The 25,490-nt window shown below is 40.4% G+C and overlaps 1 protein-coding gene across 2 annotated transcripts in view; it reads right to left on the bottom strand.

Annotated features, from left to right (window-relative positions):
* Positions 1 to 25,490, bottom strand: part of MMP16 (matrix metallopeptidase 16) — a 181,437-nt gene that overhangs the window by 38,658 nt on the left and 117,289 nt on the right. For both annotated transcript variants that reach the window (XM_083747794.1, XM_083747795.1), the window contains one exon: positions 1,232 to 1,370. In XM_083747794.1, the coding sequence (XP_083603920.1) occupies positions 1,232 to 1,370 (139 nt within the window). The remainder of the gene's footprint in view (positions 1 to 1,231; positions 1,371 to 25,490) is intronic.

Raw genomic sequence — 25,490 nt, 5'->3', positions numbered from 1 at the left:
GCTTTATGCAATTTTTAATTATGACGAATATTTGCATAAATGCAGGAACTTTATTAATAATTCATTTCCCACCTGAACACTGTAATGTCACTGTATTGGAAGGAAATAAATTATAATATAACACAGGTGACATGATAAGCAAGATAAACAACTGATGCTTAAAATAAGTAACTCTGATTAGAAGGGGGGAAAGGAAAATTAGAGGGGAGAAGTGTATCTTTCTATAGTTCATGCTATTTAAAGCACAAAAATTGCACAACCAGCAGCACAGTCCCATGCATATTAATCCAGAATTGATTCCTGCTATGATCAGTGGAGCTTATTCACAAATAAAGGTGCATAAGATTGCAGGCTGAAAACAGGGTAGTTTATACTGGGGGGTGGGGGTGGATACAATTTAGCTATGATAACTATAAAACAATGAACAGCAATGTAGGAAAATTCAAGTAGCACAAAGCCCATAAAAGAATAAAAAGTTTGGGAAAATAAAAAGATCTTTGCCAGAATGATAACAAAGTGGGTGCCAAGCTAGATGCTCTGAGGAGAATGTTTTAAAATTGTAGTTTGACCACTAAGAAGACTCTCTCCATGGTAGCTCCCTGCCTTACCTGAGATATGGAAGGGGCCACACATAGAGATCCCTCTACTGAATTTCTTAAGAGTATGGGAAGGTATGTATGGAGATAGGCAGTCCTTCAAGTGCCCTGTTTCTAAGCTGTGATGGTCAAAAACTGTTGCTTTGAATTGAGTCCAGAAGCAGACCAGGAGCTACAGATACAGCACAGACACAATAGGACCATAGTGACTAGTTTCAGTAATCTGGCAGCCATATACTGTAGTAATTCTAGTTTCCAAACCTTTGAAGATACTCCTGTTGTGTCAGAATTCTAGTCTAACCCAAAAGTTACTAGCGATATCACTCATAACTTCAGAAACCCTTTCTCCAAGTGGGATACCTTCCTGACAAGGTCCCAGATGAATACAGAGAAATCTGTGGGGAGATCTTGGCTATAACTTCCCCAGTTGCAGTGGGCAGCATTTCGTAGGAAGAATCGGTTACTGTCTTAACTCTGATTTAAAGAGCACTTTATCTAGGAGTGTAAACAAGTTATATTCCAAAAATTGCTTCTGTAGCTGGTCATCCTCATTTCCATGTCATAGCTCTCCAAATGCAACATGTTAGCAAGTTTCTTAAATGAATTTTTACTCTTCATGTAATTTCACTTCTTACCTTTAAAGAAAACAAAATTCCCGTCACTGTTTTCATAAACTGCATCAATACTTGGCGGTAGCCCCCTCCAGAAGTAGGTAATCTGCATGGGGTATCCATCCATCACTCGGTTGTTTCTGACACGCCAAAACCACTGATCCTGGAAACAAACAAATGTACCTCTTATAACATCTTTGGCACCACCAAAGGCACCACCTTTTCAAAGATACAGAATGTTACTTAGCCTTGCCTTCGGACAACTATTTTAAAAATATATTTCTGTATTTCAGCATGTTTTAATTAGCACTGGCCTATTAAATGCTGCGGGACATGGGTGGCACTGTGGGTTAAACCACAGAGCCTAGGACTTGCCGATCAGAAGGTCGGCGGTTCGAATCCCTGCGACGGGGTGAGCTCCCGTTGTTTGGTCCCTGCTCCTGCCAACCTAGCAGTTCGAAAGCACATCAAAGTGCAAGTAGATAAATAGGTACCACTCCGGCGGGAAGGTAAACAGCGTTTCCATGCGCTGCTCTGGTTCATTAGAAGCGGCTTAGTCATGCTGACCACATGACCCAGAAGCTGTATGCCAATAAAGCGAGATGAGCGCTGCAACCCCAGAGTCGGTCACGACTGGACCTAATGGTCAGGGGTCCCTTTACCTTACCTATTAAACGCAATGGAGAACTCAGGAATGCACTGGTACACCAGTGGCAGCACCAGATTGGCTCTGCCACTGTGTCTGTACAGCCCAAACATTGCCTCGCCCACCACCCACATTTCAGTAAACATCATTGCCACTGCTAAGAAGCTTTGACCTCTATATAGACATGTCTATATTACATGGTGGTCTAATCATGGCATTCCTAGGAATAAGCCATATGCCACCCTCCATTTTTAAAAAAGGTGGATGGTACATCAAGACTGGCATCAAAAATACACTGTTTTCCGTGCATACATTTTTGAATGGTATTTAAACAAAATGCCTCTGCTTAAGGCTCAAATTGAACCTACGGAAACACACAATGCTAAATAAGGATAGTGAGCAAAAAAGGTATGCTGGCTGGGGCTGATGAGAGTTGTACTCCAAAACAACAGGAGGGCACCAGGTTGGTGAAGATTAGTCTGGGAGAAAGATGGTCTAAGAGAACACGCTACAAGTTGCCGCAATATGTTAATATCCATTGAATGAATGGCCATTGTTAACCTGATATTTTCATAAAACAACCCTCGTGCCAACTACAGTGTTAATGGGGAAACTGTCATAGTGTCATCAGTTGTTTCCCTCTTTTTCTCTTTCTTCAAAGTTTTTGGGAAAACAATGTATACATGTGTACAGGTATTAGAGGTTACTGTGTGTATATACATATATATACACACAGATACATACATCTTGTCTTTTAGTATTGTTACTTTGTCTGAGGTGAAAACAAAGAAGTCACCGCTCTCCTCAAGTGAAAGTCAGGTAGTTCTTCAGCATTTTTTCACTGCTTTTGAAAAACAGGTGTTTGTTAAATTGCAAAGCAGCATCAACACTAAAGCAGTTCATCTTTGTACGTGAGAAAAGAAAGGAAAAAAAGAACACTATTTGGTTGGTTATCTTCCAGGATTTACAGTCCTATGTTAAATGCAGCTATAATTATACAACTGAAAGACAATTTTCTTCTTCTACATGGCTGTTCTTTCCTTAGTCTTTAATGGATTACTGCTATTTACCTAATGTATTTCTCCTTCCTAAATGACTTTAGCTCTTTTATTAGTGCTTTAATTTATACAAACAAAGGCAATCTTCCAGGCTCAAGTCTTCCTTGAGGCCAGCCAACTGCTCTGCTCCTTCATCCTAAACATATGGGTAAATTTCAGCAGCGCAGGAAAAAATACGTGACACATCTTCAGATGCCCTTTTTCTTATTTATTTCACAAATCCAAGATTCAGCACAAGTGCTAAGAATAATCACTAGTAACCTGACACAAATTAAACTGAAGCCCTGAAATATTGTACTGCACATGCCTTCCTCTCTGCAAAAGGTTCCTGCATTTTCCGAGACTGGTTGCTCATGGCACAAAGAACACTGCTGCATACAAAGCCAGCCCATTGGTCCATCTAGATCAGGGATAGGAGATCCTTTTCTCTGCATTTCCTTGTGGCCAGCCTTCTACATCATGGTGATGAGAATGGACAAAGCTGGCAGTGTGTGGGATCACCCCACACTTTCTCATGCATGTGCACACACACACAAGCCCGTTTGCTACTGCTCATCTGTTTCTGAATCAGCTGGGCAACAGGTGTAAGAGATCACCAGGAGCAGCTGCTTAGAACTTCCCTCTCTGTGATCTGTCCCCTCTCAGAAAACCAGGAAGCAGATTAGCAGTAGTGAAGAGTGAGCTTTTTCCTTTTTGAACCAATCCAGGCACCTTGAAGTGTTGGCTCTCAACACCTTGCAGTTCACCTTTCCCAACACAGGGAGCTCGTGATCATGTTTGCAATGATCCACCCATCTCTCCTTTCTGCTACTGCATGAAGTGGGAGTTCCCAATGGGAGCATTTTTGTGATCATGTATGGACTGCTGCTGAAGAGGGGCGGCACTCAGGAGATGTTGGCTGGCTGGTGCAAACAGTTGTGCAGAGCAAATCCAGCCCAGGGGATGCCAGTTCTCTAGTCCCATCTACACTAACTATCAGTGGCTCTCCAAGATTTCAGACCGAAGTATTTCCTGATCCAGCCTGAAGGTTCCTACTTCCATGCCTCTGGGAACTTCAAAAAGTCACTGTGGTGCTATCTGCAGCAAGCACCTCAAGTACTGATATATCTGCTGATTTTTAGAGGGCCTTTCCCTAATAAACAGATTTATGTAGGCTATTTGCATTAAATATTTGCAGTTTTATGCACACTTTCTTCTAATAAACACATTTTTGTACAGTTTTTTTTTGTTTCATTGAGGGAAAGGATATCAGTGGTTACCTGCCACAATGGCTATGCTGTACCTCAAGTGTTGGAGGGAATATGCCTCTGAATATCAGTTGTTGGGAATCACAAATGGAGGAAGTGCTGTTGCATTTGTGTCCTGTTTGCAGTGTTCCCATAGGCATCTGGTTGGCCACACTTAGAACAGAATGCTAAATTAGACTGGCCTTCCAGAGCCACCTTCAGTTCTTATGAAGCCAAATAAGTCAGCTAAACTCTATGGTGTCTGGATGTGAAAGATGCTCTAGTTAGTGATGAGTATAAACTTAACAAAACTCTGTTGCGGATTACAAGACTTCTTTCCTGGGAGGAGGACGCTAGTATGAAAACTTGGCATAATCAGAAATCCTGAAAATCTCAAGAGAGCTTTGTTCAATTTTTATCCATTGCTAACTAAAACGTATCTCATATGCCCACATCATAAAGTTTATGTGGCTTGTTGGGCTACCCTTTTCTACTTGAGCCACTCTGGGCTGTAAGATCTACTGCAGCACTTAAGGGGGGACAATAAAGCAATTTTTAGGATTAATTGCTCAACTTCAAAGATGGGGGGGGGGAAGGCAAACAGAAAAATTAAATTCTCTCTTTGGGAAACAAATCTGTAGATGCCTAACCAAAACACATTTCTCAAATCACAGATGTCAACCACCTAAAATTTTATTTAAGGGCAAAAGATGAGGCCAGGGAATAAAGTTAAGGGAAGGCCTGTTCAAAATGGGCATTAGGAAGCACATTTTCACTCAGACACTAACAAATGCCTAGAACAGTTTGCAGAGGAAGTTTCTGAGGCGTCATCAATCAAAGGGGGACTAGATTCTGCTCTGGGAAAAATGACGCAGTGGTAAGTCTCACAGGGCAAATTCCTTTTTGTCATCCCTAAAGATTAGGTTTGGTGCTATTATTTCCTTTCCTCCTTTTTTCTCTCTTACACAAAGTTCATTTATATTTAATATGACGTGAAAACATGCAAGCCAGAAACAGATTGCTGTTGAAAAGTATTGATATTTATTTCTACCTCCATTAGACCACAATTTTCTTCCATAGCCTTCTGATCTTTAACTCAAGAAGCAAGGCAGTTCACAATACTCAGCTGAATTTCACATTCATAAAAGAGATGTTGAAAATGCTGTTTTCTCCCTACTGAAAGATTGATGTCTTCAGTTTATATATGAACAGTTGAGATTTTTTGAAGGAAGCAGCGCTTTATTACAGAGAGTTTTTACACCCCATCCTCACTACAGATCAGAGGACAGGGCAACTTACAACACAGCATACAGTATGAACAGTGAGATGACATATAAAGTGAAATGAAATGAAATAATGCATCCATTATAAAAACAACAACAATAAGCCTCAACTGCAATCAATATGAACATATGCATGAGGTAGCTTTAAAAAAATAAATACCCAGTAGTCAAAGAAGGAAGTGGGGAAAGGGAGCAATGGATGAGAATATGACAGAGTGTATGGCTGGAGAATATCAGTAACATTCTCTTTGTGAATGAAGGTGTAGATAAAAAATCAGATAACAAGGAATTGTAGAAAAATCAAAGTATGAGCTTTTCTTTTATATGAAGTAGTTAGTTATGTTAAATAGTTCCCAAACAGAGAAATAACTAAGATCACTAAAACAAGTTGTTGTTTTTTTAATAGAAAAGTAATAAACCAAACAAATTACTGGCAGCACAACCAAAAAATACAAGTTAAATCAGAGCTTAGGTTTGTATCTCTGTTTGCTAGCGAAAAGGCTCTAGCATTAGTGGATGCTAATGCAACACCAGAATCCAATACAATAGCTCACTGCACAACAGATTGCACTATCATTGTGCAATGAAGTTACCAGCAACCTGCTTATGAATTCTCTTGTGCAAAAATAAGAGATTTTTTGGGGGGAGGGGTGTTGCAAAGTACACAAGATCACATTACTGTAAATGACTTTAACAATGGATACAACCCCCAGTTACAGCGCTAAAACATTATACCATGTTCTTTTGAGGTGAAAACCTACCACACCACTTCTGTCAATCTATGTGGATGACATAGCTCTCCACATATTTCCCTAAAGCTTTGAAGTTTACGGACACGGGCCAAACTTCCTTACCCGGCTCCAATTTGACAACATGAAATAACATACTCGAGGGATGCTAGAAGTTGACATGTCAAAAAGAATACTATCACAAAGTGCTGCTCCTCCTTGCCCCCTATTCAAGCATCTGAAGTTAGTGAAGGCGCTCAACAGTCACGCTGACAGCTCTGGTGTTTTGTAAAACCCATCAACCTACATGTTACCTGTCGTGAAGGTGCCTATCTATCTTTCTGACATCCGCCCTTTCTGAATATAAGCCTCAGTGCAGTAGAAAATCATAGAGCTGGTACATTCCAGTAAACACTAAGAACCTGAATCCAATTTTATCATGCTACGTATTTCTTTTTTTTTAATCACCACTGACAAAAGATTCGTTGAAATACAGTGGCAGCGCAACACTGAAAGCCTCTAATTTTCTGTTCAAGGTACTGCATATGCATCAGCAAGAGAGCTGTGGCACAGACTTCATGCTAATATAATGCTTCAAGAACCAGGTCTTTCAAGAATAAAAACAGAGGGCAATTTTGCACAGCAGTTATTTCTTGATGTGTGTGTAAAGTATTTATTTTATTTTGACAATATCTACTTTAGAAGTGAGGCAGAAGAAGGAGTTATATTTAATCTATGCTTTTTGACCTTAAACAGTGAAGGCTGTGCCAAAATAGAGAACAATTTAATGCTCCAAAACATCTTTGTTTTTCCCTCCACTTCCTTATGGAGAACGAAAGAAAAGCCTGCATGTCCACTCAGAGGACTAAAGGCCAAATATGATGGGATGAAGCCCACAAAGAGGACAGTGTGCATATCTTTAAAGGATTTTAGTGGCAGCTGTGCTGAGGGGAATTCAATATGGGACTTTAGCACTATGGGGAAGGGGATTTCCCCTCCCCATCACTAATGTGTCCAATGAAAAAATCATTCCTCCAACTGCTATATTCCCTGGGCCAGTTGGGATGTGTAGAGAGAAATGTACATATGGAATCTGTAACAGTATATGGACACGTATCTCCAAATAGCAGCTGGGGGAGGTGGGCGGATGCCAACCAGAATTTTCATTGGGTAAATGTCATGGTGGAAAAGGTTAATTCTCCTACTGAAGCACTGTATTCCCAATCTGCCTCCTTGAAGGCAGATTCATGGATCTTATTCACAGATCATCTGTTGTTTGGCCCCAAATATAGATTTTGCATAGTTCTAGATGTTCTGTGGAATAAGCAGTTGAGTACATCTTGAGAAAAGAGTCAGAACCCGCAAACTGTGATAAACAACATTTTGTGGATATTACCTCCCAGCGCCTGCCAACCTAGCAGTTTGAAAGCACCTCCGGGTGCAAGTAGATAAATAGGGACCGCTTACCAGCGGGAAGGTAAACGGCGTCCCCGTGTGCGGCTCTGGCTCGCCAGATGCAGCTTTGTCACGCTGGCCACGTGACCCGGAAGTGTCTCCGGACAGCGCTGGCCCCTGGCCTCTTAAGTGAGATGGGCGCACAACCCCAGAGTCTGTCAAGACTGGCCCGTACGGGCAGGGGTACCTTTACCTTTACCTTTACCTACCTCAGTTCAGGTCAGCCTCCATTGCAGCTTAATCCAAATTCAAACTGAATAAATTTGGGAACCTTAACAGTAATTCCTTGGTCTCAGTCATGCTCCATACCTTTCATGTTACTGACTTTATTTAGATATTATGCTAATAAAAATATGCACTATATAGACTTTTTGTATAACCTTCTAGTAATTTATGCAAACGTGCAGTGCTTTCTTTCATAACCTCTAACAGGCCTCCTGACAATTTCTGGTTTTATTTCAGTGTCATGGCTAGGTTCCAGTGCAGGGAATTCCATTCTGTCTATTAACTCCCCGTGACCACTGCAAATCAATACAATGTTCTTTATGTCCATAAAGGCTTGCTGCTCTACTGGTTTTCTGTTTATTGAATGCTCATTTAATATACCAACACATTTGCCCACAAAATACAAAATACAAGATCACTGGCACCTTGGGTACTGCTTTTGTGCAATGGGTACTATGTTTGAGGGAGACAGAAAATATTGCTTTGGTTCAGTGCTCCCATTCCAAAAGAACTTATGCAGCACAAACCATGCCACAAATTATATCTTTGGCATTCTATGGACAGCATAATACAGGGAAGTCACAATATGGGCAAAAGGCGACAGGAAGCCACATTCAGTTAAGCACTTTCTGTAGTTTATGGGCATAAAAAGCACACTTTACAAGTTGTTTGTTAGCATTTCATTTTGCTTTACTGTGAAAAAGCTTCTCACTAAACATAAAATATCATAGAATTGTAGAGTTGGAGGGACCCTGAGGCTCATCTACAGTAGTCCAAGCCCCTACAATACAAGAATCTCAACTAATGCACCCATGACAACCCAACCTCTGCTTAGAAACCTCTGATGGCCATCCGACCTCTGTTTAAAAACCTCCATTGAAGTAGAGTATACCACCTCCCAAGGGAGTCCATTCCACTGTCAAGCAGCTCTTACTGTCAGAAAGTTATTCCTGATGTTTAGTTAGAACGTCCTTTCTTGTAACTTGTACTTCATTTGTGTCCTAGCCTCAGGAGCAAGAGAAAACAAGCTTGCTCCATCTTCCATGTCAAGCCCTTTCAACATTTGAAGATGGCTCTCATATCTCCTCTCAGTCTCCTCTTCTCCAGGCTAAACATACCCAACTCCCTTATAATGCTTCCATTTCCCCCTTGTTACATTGCAATAAAAAAATCAAGAAATAGCAGAAGATACATGATGCTAAACATGATAAATATTTAACAACAGCTGTGCACCTTTTTTTTTGAAAACTTTAGGTCAATCAGAAAATTATAAGGTTTGTAAATGGTCCAAAACCACATTCCTCTTTTTTGTTTCTCAGGCTATATAGTTCTTGTATCTCCATACTGTTGAAAGTATCTAACTTCCTCACTGTAGCTATTACTCTTATTCACTTGTTAATGTTCTTGTAATGTCTCCACATTCTTTTCTAATTTCACTCACTTCTGCCTTATATGGGCTTTCCAAACTAATCTGTAGCACCAAAATCCCCATTTCATCAGACTTTGTAACAGCAATTTGGAAAATCTTCCATAGTGTAGAAATTTCTCTTCCAGGTTCTTACTAGTCTGAGGACTCAATTCTTAATTTATCCCAAAAGAAACATTAATGTCCTTAAAATCTGCTACAGCTTTCCACCAAGCACTGAATTGATGTCTTTTGTTGGATTCCTATTAACATTTGTGAACCTTTTTCTCTTACACTCTGGAGAAAAGTGTGTAATTACTCTGCCTAATATTTATAATGATTAAAATACAGATTGATGTTGATATACTTTGGTCCAGTTTGGATGTTACATTCCTGGCTTAAAGAGTTATAGTTTGTTAAGTAGGGATTGATCTTGGTTTGTTCCCATTGTATCCATTCAGGCATCATGCTAAACCAGAATTTAGTTTGATGTGACTATGTCTGGGTGATCCTTGGGCTTGCATGTTCCCTGCTCATTTCTTCTAGTGCAGTTGTTTGGAAGCATTCACTACTATTTTTGCTTAGCTGCAGTTCACTGCTTTGTCCATACTGACAAACTGTGGTTAAGGCTACCTATGGTTTGTTTGAAATAAGAGAATTTGAAATCATAGGTTGAAGTTTCCATCTTTCAAACAAACCATGGGTCATGTCATGTTTCCCTGCTTCGTTTCCCAGTACATGACATCTGAACACAGCCGTTATGTCTGAAACAGTGGTTTAATGTTGGTTTGAGCCCACTTAGTAAACAGATGTTACATTACATTTCCCTGCTTACAGATGCAATTGGGAACAGTAGTTTAAACAGACGAAGACTGAAGTGCTGAGGCTGGACTCTGAAGCACACAGACTAAGAGACAGAGCTAATTTCTGGCTCTACAAAATATTATTTTTTTAACAAAAATTATATAAAATTTACTAGAACAAACCCCTTCATGGATCACTGCCTTGCCGTGGCGAAGGGGCCTGAATAACTCAGAGAAGCTATGAGCTATGCTGTGCAGGGCCACCCAAGATGGATAGGTCATAGTGGAGAGTTTTGACCAAACGTAATCCACCTGGAGCAGGAACCAGCAAGCCACTCCAGTATCCCTGCCAAGAAAACTCCATGGACAAAGACACCAATGACAAACCCAGACAGCATCTTAAAAAGCAGAGACATCACCTTGCCAACAAATGTCCGTATAGTTAAAGCCATGGTTTTCCCAGTAGTGATGTATGGAAGTGAGAGCTGGACCATAAAGAAGGCTGATCACTGAAGAATTGATGCTTTTGAATTATGGTGCTGGAGGAGACTCTTGAGAGTCCCATGGACTGCAAGAAGATCAAACCTCCCCATTCATAAGGAAATCAGCCCTTAGTGCTCACTGGAAGGACAGATCCTAAAGCTCAGGCTCTAATACTTTGGCCACCTCATGAGAAGAGAAGACTCCCTGGAAAAGACCCTGATGTTGGGAAAGATGGAGGGCACAAGGAGAAGGGGATGACAGAGGACAAAATGGCTGGACAGTGTTCTCGAAGCTACCAGCATGAGTTTGACCAAAATGCGGGAGGCAGTGGAAGACAGGAGTGTCTGGCGTGCTCTGGTCCATGAGGTCATGAAGAGTTGGACATGACTAAACGACTAAACAACAACAAGAAGAACAACAAAAGACCACTATGCAGTTTACAATAACTACCTAAAACATTCATTTAAAATACCAAATACAAAACAAACACAAAAAACAAGTTCCATAAAAGTATAGATTTTAAAATGCTAATTTTAAAACACATACCTATTAAATGCATGTGTCAAAATTACAGGCCCAGGTAGGCTTGCTGGAACAATAAAAAAGTTTTTAGCAGACACCAAAAACAATACAGTTAAGGAACTAGCCTAATATAAATGGAAGAGGAATTCTAAAGTGTAGGCGATGCCATGCTAAAATATGGATCCTTTGCAAGTGTGGAATGATAATTATGTGGAACTTGTAAAAGGGCCAGTCCCACAGATCTAAGCAGCTGAGAAGATTTATTAAGTTAATTAAGCCAGAAGCATTATCGCCGAAGAGCCCCTTTGAGTGTTTTTCCCTGATTGCATGTAAGTGACCCCTAGGCCTGCTCCACATGGACGTTTTGAAGAGCCATTATAATGTCTGCTGGTCTGTTATGTACTGAGTTGAATAGGATCCAAACTGCAGCAGTCTGATTGGTCCTAGAACAATAGGCTCCAAAAGGGAGCAGTCTGATTGGTCCTAGAACAATAGGATTCAGAATGCAGCAGTCTGATTGGTCCTAGAACAATGCAGCAGTATGATTGGTTAGCAGGAACCACCCAATCATGCTCCAGATAGAAGTGAATCCACAACCTGATTGGCTTACAGTAGAATTCCGGAATTAGCCAATCATGTGCAGCCCATTGTGTAAATAATGTATATAAAGCAGATACTTTGAGGGGACTTTCATTCATTCCTCCTCACCACTATGAGCTGAATAAAGAGCATGAAATCACTTTGTGACTCTGAGTATATTTCATGGTCTATCATGCAAGCAGGATGACAAATAAAAGGCAGGTGCTAAAATGCAATCTTCAAAAACATAAACAGAAGCTTTATTCGCACCAGTATTTCAATCAAACATTTAACAGCATTTAATTAAATAAATGTGCAGGTCAAAGAATCAATCTTGCACTGAATGCGGGAAACCAGACTTATTTTGACATCTAACCACCTTGTACTACATTTCTCCCTTTTGTCAAAAGACAGCAGCAATGGTAGCATCTGTGCTAGCTACCAAGTTCTAGGACAAACACTTTCCTAAACAACAGTGATTTAAAGTAAGTTTTATCTAGGAAAGCTGTGCTCAGGGGCAGTACCTCTTTCAGCAGAACCTCTTTGCAATAGACCTCTTTCTTTTTTGTTTTTGTTGTGGGTTTTTAAAATTCATTTTTCTGTCTGAGCTTGATGGGAGTGAAAAGAAATTAAATGACTTCCCCAAGGCCAGAAAGAATTCAGCAGCTCAGTGTATATTACAAACATCACTGCCTCCACTCCAGTGTCCTTTATTCCAGCCTATAGACTCTGCAACTCTTACATATTCAGCCAAATGCCACATTTTATTAATTTGAACTGAATACCTGCTTAGAACAACCACGCTTCTGTATGATTTGCAAATTGGGCCACGTAAGATCAGGAGAAGTGAAAAACAAGGGAATACCTGTACACAGAAAAGATGTCTCTTAGCAAAATCAGTTACGTTTTGGCTGATGTATCATAACCAATTCCAAATATTAACTTGTCAGCATGTTTAGTCTATTTGTCCACACCTTTCACAGGCAAACAGGAACACCTACCTATTATTTCCCCCTTTCTTATAAACCAGTACCTTAGAATCTTTGTATTGTGCTTTTGCTACAGTGGAATAAAAAGCAGCCTGTGTCATAAAGCTTTAGCAACCTAGGCTTGGTAAGTGGGTCAGAGCTGGGTGGTTTTTCCTGCCCGCAAGAATAATCATCACACTGAACACTTCTTTTCAGAAAAGTCATGTGCAGAGTCGTGCCACCTTTGCTTTAATAGTAGAAGCCAAAAGGCTCCTAAGGCTGGAGACGCATGAGATAACATCACAGTAATCTAAGACTGTGTTCCGTAGATGCCCTTCCAAGTCTGCCTTCAAACCTGATGATGTACCAGCAAACAAATGCTAGCTGGAGCCCTTCGGTTTTGCCCTTCTCTGCTGGACCTGTCATTTGCCACCTCTGCTGCTCCCTCCACCTAACTATCACCTCCTAACCTCTGATAAGAGAAATATCTGGCAACTGGCTGGCAGGGTCTTGTTAGCATACCTCAGTTGGAGGTAGAAGAGGAGTCAGTAATAGGTGGAGGGAACAGCAGTAGCAAAGTATGGGGCCAGCAGGGAGCTGAAGGATTGAAGGAATGTCTTCAAGTTGTTGGGCTATTTGACAACTCAGGTATTCTTATTATTCTTATTCTTATTACTATCAAACCTCAGTCCAAAGATCACAGGGTGGTTTAAAAAACACAAAAATGCATAACATAATAACAAACAAAAACAATACCCCCACCCCATTGATGATGATGACAATAAATAATAATAATAATAATAATAATAATAATAATAATAATAATAATAATAATAATAATAATTTATTTATACCCTGTCCTTCCCGGTTCAAAAACCAGGCTCAGGACGACTAACTACAAATTTTAAACACTTAATTGTAAAAGCAGCATAAAATACAGTATAAAAACATGAATAACAAAATTCAAATTTCAGAAATCAATTTAGGGGAAATCCATCTAATAAACATTAGATAATCACCAGGGCTAGCTGGCTGAATTAGTCAATTTAGAAAGCTAAAGGTTGTTTAATTGGCCAAAGGCCTGGGATGAATGTTTTTGCCTGGCACATGAAGATATATAATGAGGGAGTCGGGTGAGCATCCCTGGAAGAGAGCATTATACAAGCTGGGAGTCACTGCAGAATGAAGCGGGCTTGAAGTTAAGTCTGAGCTAAACCAAACCCCTGACTTGGCAATCTTCTTTGTAAATCACCCAAGGTGAAGGCCTGTTTCCATGGCCTGCAAACATAGCAAACACTTTGTCTCATATTACATAGGAGGAGGAGGAGGTAGCATGCTCTTCTCGATGCCCCAGTTATCTGGGCAATAGCAGTGACCATTTAGAGTGATGGGAACCCAGAATGAAGACAATGTGCCGTGCTCTGAATTGGCCATGTTTGTTTTCAAAGTGCTAAATCTAATAGACTATTTGACATAATTACATTCATAATGTGATTCTTGATGCAAACAGATTTTTTTTTTAAAAAAAGTAAGCTTGCGAAGGGTCTTCCGAAGGACTCCAGGGACTCCAAAAATGTATTTGTGATGCCAAAATCTTCTTCTGTGAACAATCAGGACAGTTTTATTCAGAGCACCTCTGCAGAACCCTATCTAAATTATCTTTATTACATCTGTCTTGTTAAAAGCCAATATAAATAATGGTGGCTGCACTGATTCCCAGCCTGGTTGCTGGAACTGGTACAATCCCACAAACACTCCAATCTGATGTGAGTTGGGGGCATCAGACTGTATTATTTGGCTATAAAATAGAGGGGGGGACATATAAAAGGAAATAATATTGAAGATTAAGTCAAGGACTCGCCTTTGTATTCAGAATCAGTCTCCAAAATGCCAAGTCTACTAGCTACAGCTTTAGTGGGTCTTTGAAATTCCTATTGCTTGGTTTTTATAGGAACCTGAGTAAAGAACATTAGCTCTGTTACTGCAATCTCACAAAGCCAATTGGATCTTTAAAGCTGTGAAATGGTCAAAGTCATTTCGAAGTAAATAGGGTGTAAATGTATGTGATTCAAGAACTGGACAGCAATGGGGAATGCACACATTACATCATTCATTTGATAACTGCAGGTACAGCTTTTCTACCTGCCTGCAGTCGTCATGGACCACTGCCTCTTAGGACATTAGAAGCATGACCCAGCACAACAGGAGTCAAGCTGGGAGGGGATAAAGACCATTCCGCACTGTTTTCATTCAATACAAGTCCATTTAGGGGATCAGCTGCACTATTTCAGCAGGTCCAATTCCTACCCTGCAGACACATCATTCTGTGCAGACTAAACAACTCTCATAGCTGACACCATGAACAGGCTACCTCCTCCTGAAGCACCCTTTCCCATCCTTGAGTCCCCAGATGTTGTTGCGTTATAACTCCCATCATCCCTAGAAGCAGGGCCAGTGGTCAGGAGTGATGGGACTTGTAGTCCAACTACACCTGGAGACCCAAGGTTGAGAAAGGCTATCCTAAAGTGTCCTGGAGAATGAAGTCTCTGCCTTTTTCCAGGATGCTTCCTGTGGTCCAGATGGCATGCTGCATCCTGAAGCCAGGAGCATGGGGTGCTGCCCCTTGAGGTTGAGACTACACATTACAACCAAGCTGTGGCCCGCACCAAAACTAGTTGTCCCAGTCTCTTTCTCCTCCCCCTCGTGTAACATTCAGGACATAGCATCATCATGTTTTGAAATCCCCTTCCAGTTGCTGGGGGAAGGAAATGCACAACGTGATGACATTATATCTCGCCTTTCCTCTACTAAGCTCATAGGGAACAGGGGAAAGAAGATGCGAGAAAGTGCCAGAACTGTGGCTTAGTGCCAGCAGACGAATTACATAGGTGGTGATCTTGCCTGAGTATTCAGACCTTTCAGATTCAAATTAAAAGGGACATCTAGAGGGTGACTGGCTATGTACTAACATTGGAACAAAAAAACCAACCCAATGCTGTTGGAATTTAACTAAAGTTAAAGATTTAAATATACCCAGAGTATGTCGTATAACATTTAACAGTTAGATGCAGCAACTGAACTAGTCATAGCCCTCAAACAGGGACGTCCCAAGAATACCAAGACCACAACTACAAAGACGACTGTGGTTTTGCAGTTATCATAATGAATGAAATTGCCTGACTGGGATGGAATGCAACAGAAACCAAAGATCTGTGACTCGAGTGATGTCTTTGTTGAATTTTGGAAAGGTGTGCACAATTTTGTTATCAATACTACCACCTCCTTTTCTAATTTGGTCATTTATACTCTTGACCCACGTATTTTTATATATTTGTGATTTGTAATCATTAATATTGTTTAAGGATGAATAAACTAAAGCAAAGAAACCCTGAAACTTTCTCTCTTTTCAACACAAAGTGGCATGTCCTATTATTTCTTCCCCCTTCTACCTGTTGTAGCTACTTTTTTTCCATCTCTTGCCACTTTACAGATCCAGCTTTTTCTTTTCCTTTTTATTTCCACAGATAAGAAGCCTTTCATGTTCATCATTCCATTTTATTTCTCTCCTAAACCACTGGACCCCTCTCTCTCTTATTTCCCACCAACAATTTAATGTTGGGTTCCCTGTTTCTAAATTTGTGTCCTGCAAGTTTGTTGGAACCCTAGTATGAAAAACTCAGCACATTTCATTAAAGAACTGAATTTTTAAGTCTTGGATTTAGAAACTCAGGCCATCTAAAAATATCTATTTTCATCCAAATGAAACAAAATTGCAATTCAGTAGCACCAATCTTTTAAAAATGCTTGTGTACTTCTATTTTTCTAAGAATATATATTCAATATAGTTACATACTTGAGGATTAGTCATGCTGCGAATATAGATATGGAAACTAAATAGGAACTATCACGCAATCATACAATCAGACACCTGCTATGCTTCCAGTTAATCAGTGTTATTTTTGCAATACTTTCAATATGAAATCATTATTCATTTTTTCTACATAGCTGGTCAGTATATCATCATCATCATTATCATCATTAAGTACAACAACAGCTTTTACAGACTTTTTAAAAATGGAAACGTGTAATTTTTATTACCTGTGTAATGCTATTTGTATATATGTTGTTTTATAAAGTAATGAATAAAAAACTGGTCCTTACTCCATGAAACTTGCAAATCTTACAAATTCACAATACGAAATTTGAACCCATGTAACTTAAACTGAAGACTATACTGACGCTTATGGGCAATGAATACAATAATCCATTGCTGTATGCCAGAAGTAAGTTCCATTAAGTTCAATGAGACTTACTCAAGTAGCCTAGATAACATTGATTAACATTGCATGGAATACACGGCTAAGTAATAAGAAATAATAGAGAACCAACATCCTTAGGAGGTTGTCAATAATGTGAGAAAACATGGCTGGAATTACTTCCCATCAATGGCATAACAATGTACAGCACAGCTAGTTGTTTCAGAACTGGAACTGTCCATTGGACTGTCGATAACACTTTAAGTGTAAGAGATACAGTGGTACCTTTGTTTGCAACCGTATTGGATTACAACCATGTCAAACCCAGAAGTGTGTGTCCCTTTTTCTGGATTACAACCCATTTTTTGGGGAGGCCCCATTGGCGAAAGCACGCCTTGGGTTACAACCTGTTTTGGTTTACAACCGGACATCCAGAACGGATTATGGTTGTAAACCCAGGTACCTCTGTATAGCAATATTGTTTGTTCGTAAGGACCTGATTGCCCAGCCATGATTCAATAAAAAGATTTTTATTTTCTGACAACTCTTTTAAAATATCTTAATTCAAAACTAAGGGAGTAATAATCTATGGGTGGCATTCCAGGAAATGGATTCAGGAAATGCCATTCTGTATATCAGTATATCATTCATGGAGCTCATCTAGTTAATTATCTACCTGAGCTCTGGGTTACCAAAGTCTGGGCTATGGCCATACTAATCAGCAGCACAAATATCAAGTTTCAGCAATAATACTATTTCATCCATCCCACCACAGAAAAGGTCCATGGTTTTTTTTTCTACGTAAGTAATGTATTTCTCCTAAAAATGGAACACAAAGAAAGGTTATCTTAGCACATAGGTGTGGGAGTATGCAATTCTTCAGATATGGTGTGTTCTCCCTGAAATGAGAGCACGTGTTGTGATGGGGTCTGCCGAGCCATCTCCTGTTACCAGGCAGGGTTAAAAACTAGGCTGCTTGGGGCAATGATTGGAGGGATGGGTTGCTGGGTTAAATTGCATGTTGCAATGTAGTGGGTGGGTCCGGAGGTTTTAAATATTGGGGCACTCAGTTTGTTGCTTTCTCTTTCGCTGAGTGCATTGGATCACCCGCCCACCCGCCCTGAGTTCAGGTTGACCTTGCTATGCCTGTCATGGGGTCGTCTGCCGTTGGGGCAGGGGCCTGGTAGGAATTTTGTCCACATGGCTGATTGGCTGAGCCATTTGGTTTTTGCCTGCTACTTAGCAAATCGTCACAACTTGTGAGGCTGTGGTTAGGCATTGGTTATAAATTGGTTGGAGGAGGGGTAAGGATAGGCTGGGCCGGCCCCTCCAATTCTGGTGTGGAAGGGAATTCTGTTAAAGGAATCCAGGGGCTTGCCACGATTTCATCCGATCCCTGAAATGAGACTAGGGCCAGCAAGCCCTGGGAAGCATGTGGTTGAGGGCCTGTGAATCAGCTCCATTGCTCCCCAATATTGTTTTTCCTTCACTGGCTACCGAGGGGGTTCGAAAGTCAGTTCTGTCCCAGGCGGAGGGACAGATAGTCTTAACCAATGCCTAAGCAACCACTCACAAGATATGTATTTTAATAAAGTTGTGGCCAAAATTATGCCAAAAACCTTAAACAAAAATTATGTGTGAGTTATTTTTAGGGGTGGCTTGGGGACCTTCACATGCAATTGGACCCCCAGCCAGTTAGGGCAGTTTGCATGGCAAAGCAGTAAGGAACAATAATTTTACTGAATAGTTTTTAAATAGACCTCTGAAGCCTTTGTCCTCGTAATTCCTATCCCTATCTGCTTGTTCACACTTATCAGTGCCTTCCCATCTTCCATTGGTCACCCACAAACCCCAAAATATACAGCTCACATACAAAGACATAGAAAACAGAGTGTGGGATTAATTGGATTCCAAGAGGAGGGTTTCACTTCCAGCCAAGTGTGATGGGATGTTACGAACTATGCTTTTTATATCTTCTGCAATTAATCAAGCTTATGTTTTGTAAAATTGTGTTAATCTTCTATGATCACTACAAGCTTTAAAAAGAAAAAAAAATCCAGTTATAGGAACATTTGCTCCAAATTATGTAAGGGGTACTCTAATAAATTATTTTTCATTGAAAAGTCCTCTCCCATCTTTGAATGAGCATGATTAATTAACATAAATAGGGATAATACCTCTACAGCTGAACGTATTATAGTGTTATACTATTTCGAGAAATAAGTACATGCCCGTATGTATTATTCAGATGTAAATGCAACTGAAACTAGAGAAGTGTTCCCAAGGGAGTGAAAGCAACACCATTAAAGATGCTGTTCTGAAGGAATTGTCTGAAGCTTGCAATATTTCCAAATGCAACAAGACAAGCACAACAACTAAATGAAGACTAACAGTGGTCAAAGGCCATTATGTGCTTTGCTCCCTTCCATGCCAGCCCACAAAAACGAAAACAAAACAACATCATACATTGCACAGAAAATAGTGCTAGCTAAAACTCAAAATTAAATGCAACTAGAGCAAGGGCAAACTATGCAGAATTAATTATACCGTATTAAGAAGCAGAAGTTAACATGGATACTATAGTCACATCCACACTGTGCACTGAAAGCATATGTTAAGATTCCTGCTCTGTGACTGCAGTCATGAAATTGTTGTCTATCACATGACGGTATATGTTTTGACTCCACAGAGTGGGAAGTGACGGAGACAGGATGTTTGTGTTACTGTGTTCCATGAAGTGGGACTATTGTCCTTTGTTTTTTCTCTTTGCTGACTGATGCTAGAGAGAGAGAGGGAACCATGTTGCAGTGACCCGTGTGTGTTTATATGTAAATAAAGTAGATTAGCCAAAATGCTGAGTTGCTGAGGTCTGTCACGCGAACTGCACAGACTCTGCACATCCCTAAGTGTGCCGATGTCTGTTGGCATCAGTCGCTGTGATGTTCGGGCAGAAGAAAGCTTTTGAAGCTCCCGAATGAACGACCAGGAGGGAGAGAACGTGCCAGTCGGGCATGTGTCTCTCCCAGGGTCCTACTCGAGAGTAGGATGACTCCTGACAGCATATGGCTCCCCCCCAAAAAAAGAAAATCCTGCGAACTGTAGTTTGTTAAGGATGCTGGAAATTGTAGCCCTGGGGGGTGAACTACAGTTCCCATGATTCTTCTTTTTTGGCGGGGAGCCCATGTGCTTTCATTGCATGGTATGGATGTGACTTATGGTAAGACAAGGAAAACAAAGAATAAAGCAATTTGGGAAGGACTGGGATTTCAAGAAATTTCTAAATTTGCAATAAGGAATGGTAAGATGTAACTCATTTTCTAGTGTAGGCACTGAGGAAACTCTTACAGACCCCAATCTTCTTGAAACTATCTGGTCTCCAAAATTACAGAGTAAGGAATGGATGCCTACTGTTTATCGAGTGATTCAATAAAGGGGTGGAGTTAGTGATTTTTCAGAGTGGGAGCAAAATTTCTTGAGGTTCAGTGTCGGTGGCAGCAGTTCTGCGGGTTTTTTGGGGTTTTCGAAGGGGTAGGATAGGACTTCTGCCTTAGTGTCAGTGAACATTTTCTCTGCAGCCACTAGCTACCATTTCCCCCACCAGAATGATTTCACTTTGTACCACAGCATTTGTGGAAATAGTAGTGGTTGCTAGGAGGTGTTGCCACCACCCTCCCAAAGCTCCTAGAACAGAACTTTTTTACAGAGGAAAGTTATGTTGCTGCCACTACCAGAGAAAACAGCAAAATATAATAGGTTGTCAATTTCTGCTGCTGCTAAGGGAAGGCCTACTGAATATTTTTATTTATTTATATTATTTATTTATTTTGCTGCTTCCTAAAAAGAATGTCCCCACCAGAGTTTTTTTTTTTGGGGGGGGGGGAATCATTTCCCTTGAATGTTGAGCAGAAAGTTCTCCATTGAGAACTTTAGTTCAGACCTTATTCCTGGTGGTCTCTGGGGTTGTCTTGCAGATTCTCCAACTCCCCGTGTGATTGGGTTGAAGTACTCAATAAGAAGCAGCCAGATATCATGGCTGTAAATGCAGCTTCTGAATAAACCACAGCGGCTTCCTCTCTAATAATGTATTTAGTATTAGGGTCTAATATATTGAATGGAAAAGCCAAGAGAACAAGGGTGTAAAAACCCTGAAGTGTTACTGTTACTTACACTTCCTAGAGTGCTTCTAGAGGCAATTCCAATTGCTTCTCAAAATGTCCACCTAAATTAGTTGAAAGGCTATTGTTTTGTAGTAACAAGAAAATTTAATTAAGCCTTGTGCTTGACGTGCTCTTGCAATTATTCCCCTTAGTTCCATTATAATGTATTTTAATACTACAAGATAACACTTGTTTGTGGTAAAAAAAAACCTGAAGAAACGTCTCAGTGTAATTTTAGATTATTCCTCGCTGTGAATATTTGTAATTATTTTTGTCAATTATGCACTTTTTTTGTTCTCCCGCCAACAGAATATTTTTAATCAGTTCATGCAGTGAACAGATTTGAAAGCAACCTTTCCCCTAGGCCCCTTAAGCAAGCTGATTCCTAAGAATATAGAATATTTTCAATGAGATCTACATTTCATCTATACTAAGAGCGATTTTGTTTGACTAATTACACAGACCTTTGGGGATGCAGAAGCACCACCTTCGAATAAAACATCAGCTAACCTTTTGATCTTTGCTAGACATGTGTCTGTGCATGTAGCCGCTGCTAAAGGAATCAAAACGGATTTCTGTGAAGCTGTCTATTATTTCTATTAATTTCTGAATTGCCTTTCACATGAGTCTCAATGTGATCTGAAAACGTAGCATAAAAACAACTGACAACAAAATTAGGTTTAAGATACAAAATCTTTGTGCAACAAAAATATATCCAGTTTCAGTAGTAGTATAATACTATAATAGTAGATACCTGTTGTATCTCATAATTAAGGGACCAGGAACCAGGTGCAGGATGAAATCTTCTCTTAGCACAGTCCTTCAAATTTCCACATCCTACTGAACTTTGCCTTGTCTCTCTATTGCATTAATCATGGTTAATGCTAAGCAGAATTTCACCCCAAACTATCGTCTGTAGCCATTTTCAATCACTGTTTTCAAATCCCATGCTTCTTCTTCTTCTTCTTCTTCTTATTATTATTATTATTAATTTGTACCTCAGCCACTCTGGGCGGCTTCCAGCAAAATATAAAAATACAATAGTCTGTCAAACATTAAAAGCTTCCCTAAAGAGGGCTGCCTTCAGATGTCTTCCTACCTTTGTCATCTTCCACTGACCTATTGGCAGTGTCAGCGCTAACTCTCCCTCCGACATTGTCCTCTACTCCAGGCACGTCCAACTCCCAAGAGACTGGGATCAGTATAAAAAAGTATAAAAGTATATACTTTTATAAAAAGTATAAAAAACTGACAGTGTTCTATCCATTGTCATTGGAGGGAGGAGGCGCATACGTGGGGTGGGTGGATTGCCCAGAGTTATCGAGGGTTTTTTTTTTTTAGGAGGGTAGTGCCCAGGGTTGTTGAGCACTTTTGGGGGGAGGATTGCACACAGTCTTTTAGCTTTTTCCTTGTAACTTTTTGTACACGGTAAGGATCCTATGATCTACCAGGAGCAGCTAGAGATCTAATGGTAGCTCGCGATCTACTGGTTGGACATCCCTGCTCTACTCCATCAAGCAGCTGCTACAATCTCTGAAACTCTACTCCAGAAGAGCAGCAGGGCTGCAGGAATAGTGAAGAGTTTGGATTTGATATCCCGCTTTATCACTACCCGAAGGAGTCTCAAAGCAGCTAACAATCTCCTTTTCCCTTCCTTCCCCACAACAAACACTCTGTGAGGTGAGTGGCACTGAGAGACTTCAGAGAAGTGTGACTAGCCCAAGGTCACCCAGCAGCTGCATGTGGAGGAGCGGAGACACAAACCCGGTTCACCAGATTAGGAGTCTACCACTCTTAACCATTATACCACACCGGTTCTCACCACACCAGTAGGTCTTGAACTGTTGAGACCATCTCTGCTTTAAGAATAAACCCTTGGTGCCTTTGGTGTTGTGTGGAATCCATCATTTCAACAGCAGATGCAACTGGGTGGGGAAGAGAGCTGCAAACGAACTCCAGATGTGTTTCAGTGCAGTCCTTGCTGGATTTTTCCGCAACTGTACTAATGCCACAAACTGACTCCACGTGAAAAGAAAGATTCTCAAAGCACACTGGGTGGGTCACACTGGCAATAGATATTAGCAGTGGAAGGGGTGATTACAATGAACACTCCCAAGAACAGAAGCAGTCTAGCTGTCCATGTTGGAGCTAGAAAGTGGGGAGAATTTCCAAAATAATATTCGGCTGTTGAAGGCAACATTTGGCCGAATTCCGAAGGAAACCTCCCTGCCCTGTTTGTCCAGGCAGATAAGAAGATGATGTCAGTATGAGGTACTCAAGATATCAGGCAGTCTGAGGGGAGCAGGTTGGGGCGGGGGGAAGCTTTCATAAAATTAACCATAGTTTGATAATCTGTGGGACAATTTGTGGTTTGTTTCTGTGAAACTATATATAGCCACTATAACTGTATTATTAGGGTATGATCTTTAATTTTCATGGCTGCATTAGATGACTGCCTGCTGAAAGTCCAGCTGATTCTATTTCACTTTTGCATTCATTATTCTAAAAAAAGATCACTAATTGTTTCTTTCAATCGCTCAAAAGTAAAACCCGCTTACGTGTGCGTTCAGTGCAATTTTGACCTTCTCTCTAACTGCCACACAGTTCAGCAGTAAAATGTACTGCTCCACTACTGGAATCCAAAGTTTTTATTTGAATAACATACTTCTGTAGAAATTTCCCAGGCTTCTATTGAGAGGCCAGACATTCACAGAGTCAAGCAATCACAAGACAGCTCTATTAACAATCTTGAAGAGGTATGGGATAAATAAATACCTATCACTTTAGAAACAATAATAATAAAATACTGGTGCTTTTCCTTCCCTCCTCAATGCCACTTTATCCTCCATTCTTAATCTTTAATTTCCTATCCCCAAATCCCTTTATAGTGAAATTACTAATCTGCTAATGAGAAACAGCATATTCATCAAAACCAATTAATGTCATATTGTTTGCAGTGATACCTTCTCTCTCTACCCCCTTTCCCTTCAGTTTAATAGGGCTGTTGCTCAAACTAAAATGGAATTTTAATTACATGCACAGAGTTTCATATGAAAGGTAGTGCAGACTAAACTAATGGGCAGAGGTGACGACAGCTACCATTTCACCGCAATAAAGTCAAATTTGGCCTGTCTTACACTGCAGGAAAAAAACGTTGCAATGTTTCTTGACAGCTGCAGTGATAGGAGACATATTTTGCTTGAATTGCTGAAGGAGCACACGTTAATTCTTCACAAAATATTTTGTCGCTAGCCAAAGAATACTCTTTATGGGGAAAATAAAGCAGGCTTCTATAGGCAAGCCAGTGTGCACATTAGATTTAATCTGCTAGGAGCCCTGAGGCTGCCTGCATTCAATGTGAGTCCTACTCAGAGTAGACCCATTGAAAATAATGAGCAAAACTAACTTAGGTCTATTAATTTCAATGGGTCTACTCTGAGTAAAACTTAAGCGACTACAATGCCTGGTTTCAAAATCCTACTCAACCATGAAACTTAATGAGTGGCATTGGAACAAGCTATTGTTTCTCAGTCAAATCACTTCACAAAGTAAAATGGAAAACCACCAAAAGCACATTGAAAGAAGGATTGATAGACAAATGGATAGACTGAACAGTACTCAAAGAGGGAAGCAAGGGAACAGGGATGATTTCAAAGTTGGAATAAAAAGGAAGTGGGTAGCCTAGCCTATGTACAATTAAACCCACCCCAAAAGATGATGCATAGCATCCCACCCCAATCCAAGCAGGGAGCCACTGACCTTCTGCATAATCCTCAAATAATGACCAAGCACTATCCTCTTGGGTAATTTGGAACACTCATGTTTTGATTTCACGCCAAACCACTTAGAAGTTAGACTACAGTCAAGCATTTAACATTTTGTTAAATAAATAAAAACAAATGCATAGTACTAAATGTATAGTACTACTTTGAACTTATGCTGGATATAAAGATGGTTGAATTGTATATAACAACTGAACAGGCACAAATAGACAACTATGGGTGATATTCAACTAAGTTTTACTCTGAGTAGAACCACTGAAATTAATGAACTTGACTAAGGACCATCAATTTCAATAGGTCTAAATATCACCCCAGAGTTATATAATAATAATAATAATTTTTTATTTATACCCCGCCCTCCCCAGCCAAGGCTGGGCTCAGAGCGGCTTACAAGCAATAATAAAAACAAGATGAATGATTACAAACTTAAAAACAAAATAAAACACAACAATTAAAATAATGGAACATTAAAATATTAAAATGTAGCCTCATCGCAGGAGGAGAAGGAAAAGAAGGGGGGGAAAGAGAGAGAGAGGGGGGGGGAGGGAGGGAATCAAACTGGCTCCAAGCCAAAGGCCAGGCGGAACAACTCTGTCTTACAGGCCCTGCGGAAAGAAATCAGATCCTGCAGGGCCCTGGTCTCATGAGGCAGAGCGTTCCACCAGGCCGGAGCCAGAGTTGAAAAGGCCCTGGCTCTGGTCGAAGCC

The sequence above is a fragment of the Podarcis gaigeae genome, assembly GCF_964106915.1.
Source record: "Podarcis gaigeae genome assembly, chromosome: 7".
NCBI classification, from domain to species: Eukaryota; Metazoa; Chordata; class Lepidosauria; order Squamata; family Lacertidae; genus Podarcis; species Podarcis gaigeae.
This window is presented reverse-complemented; position numbering and strand designations above follow the sequence as displayed.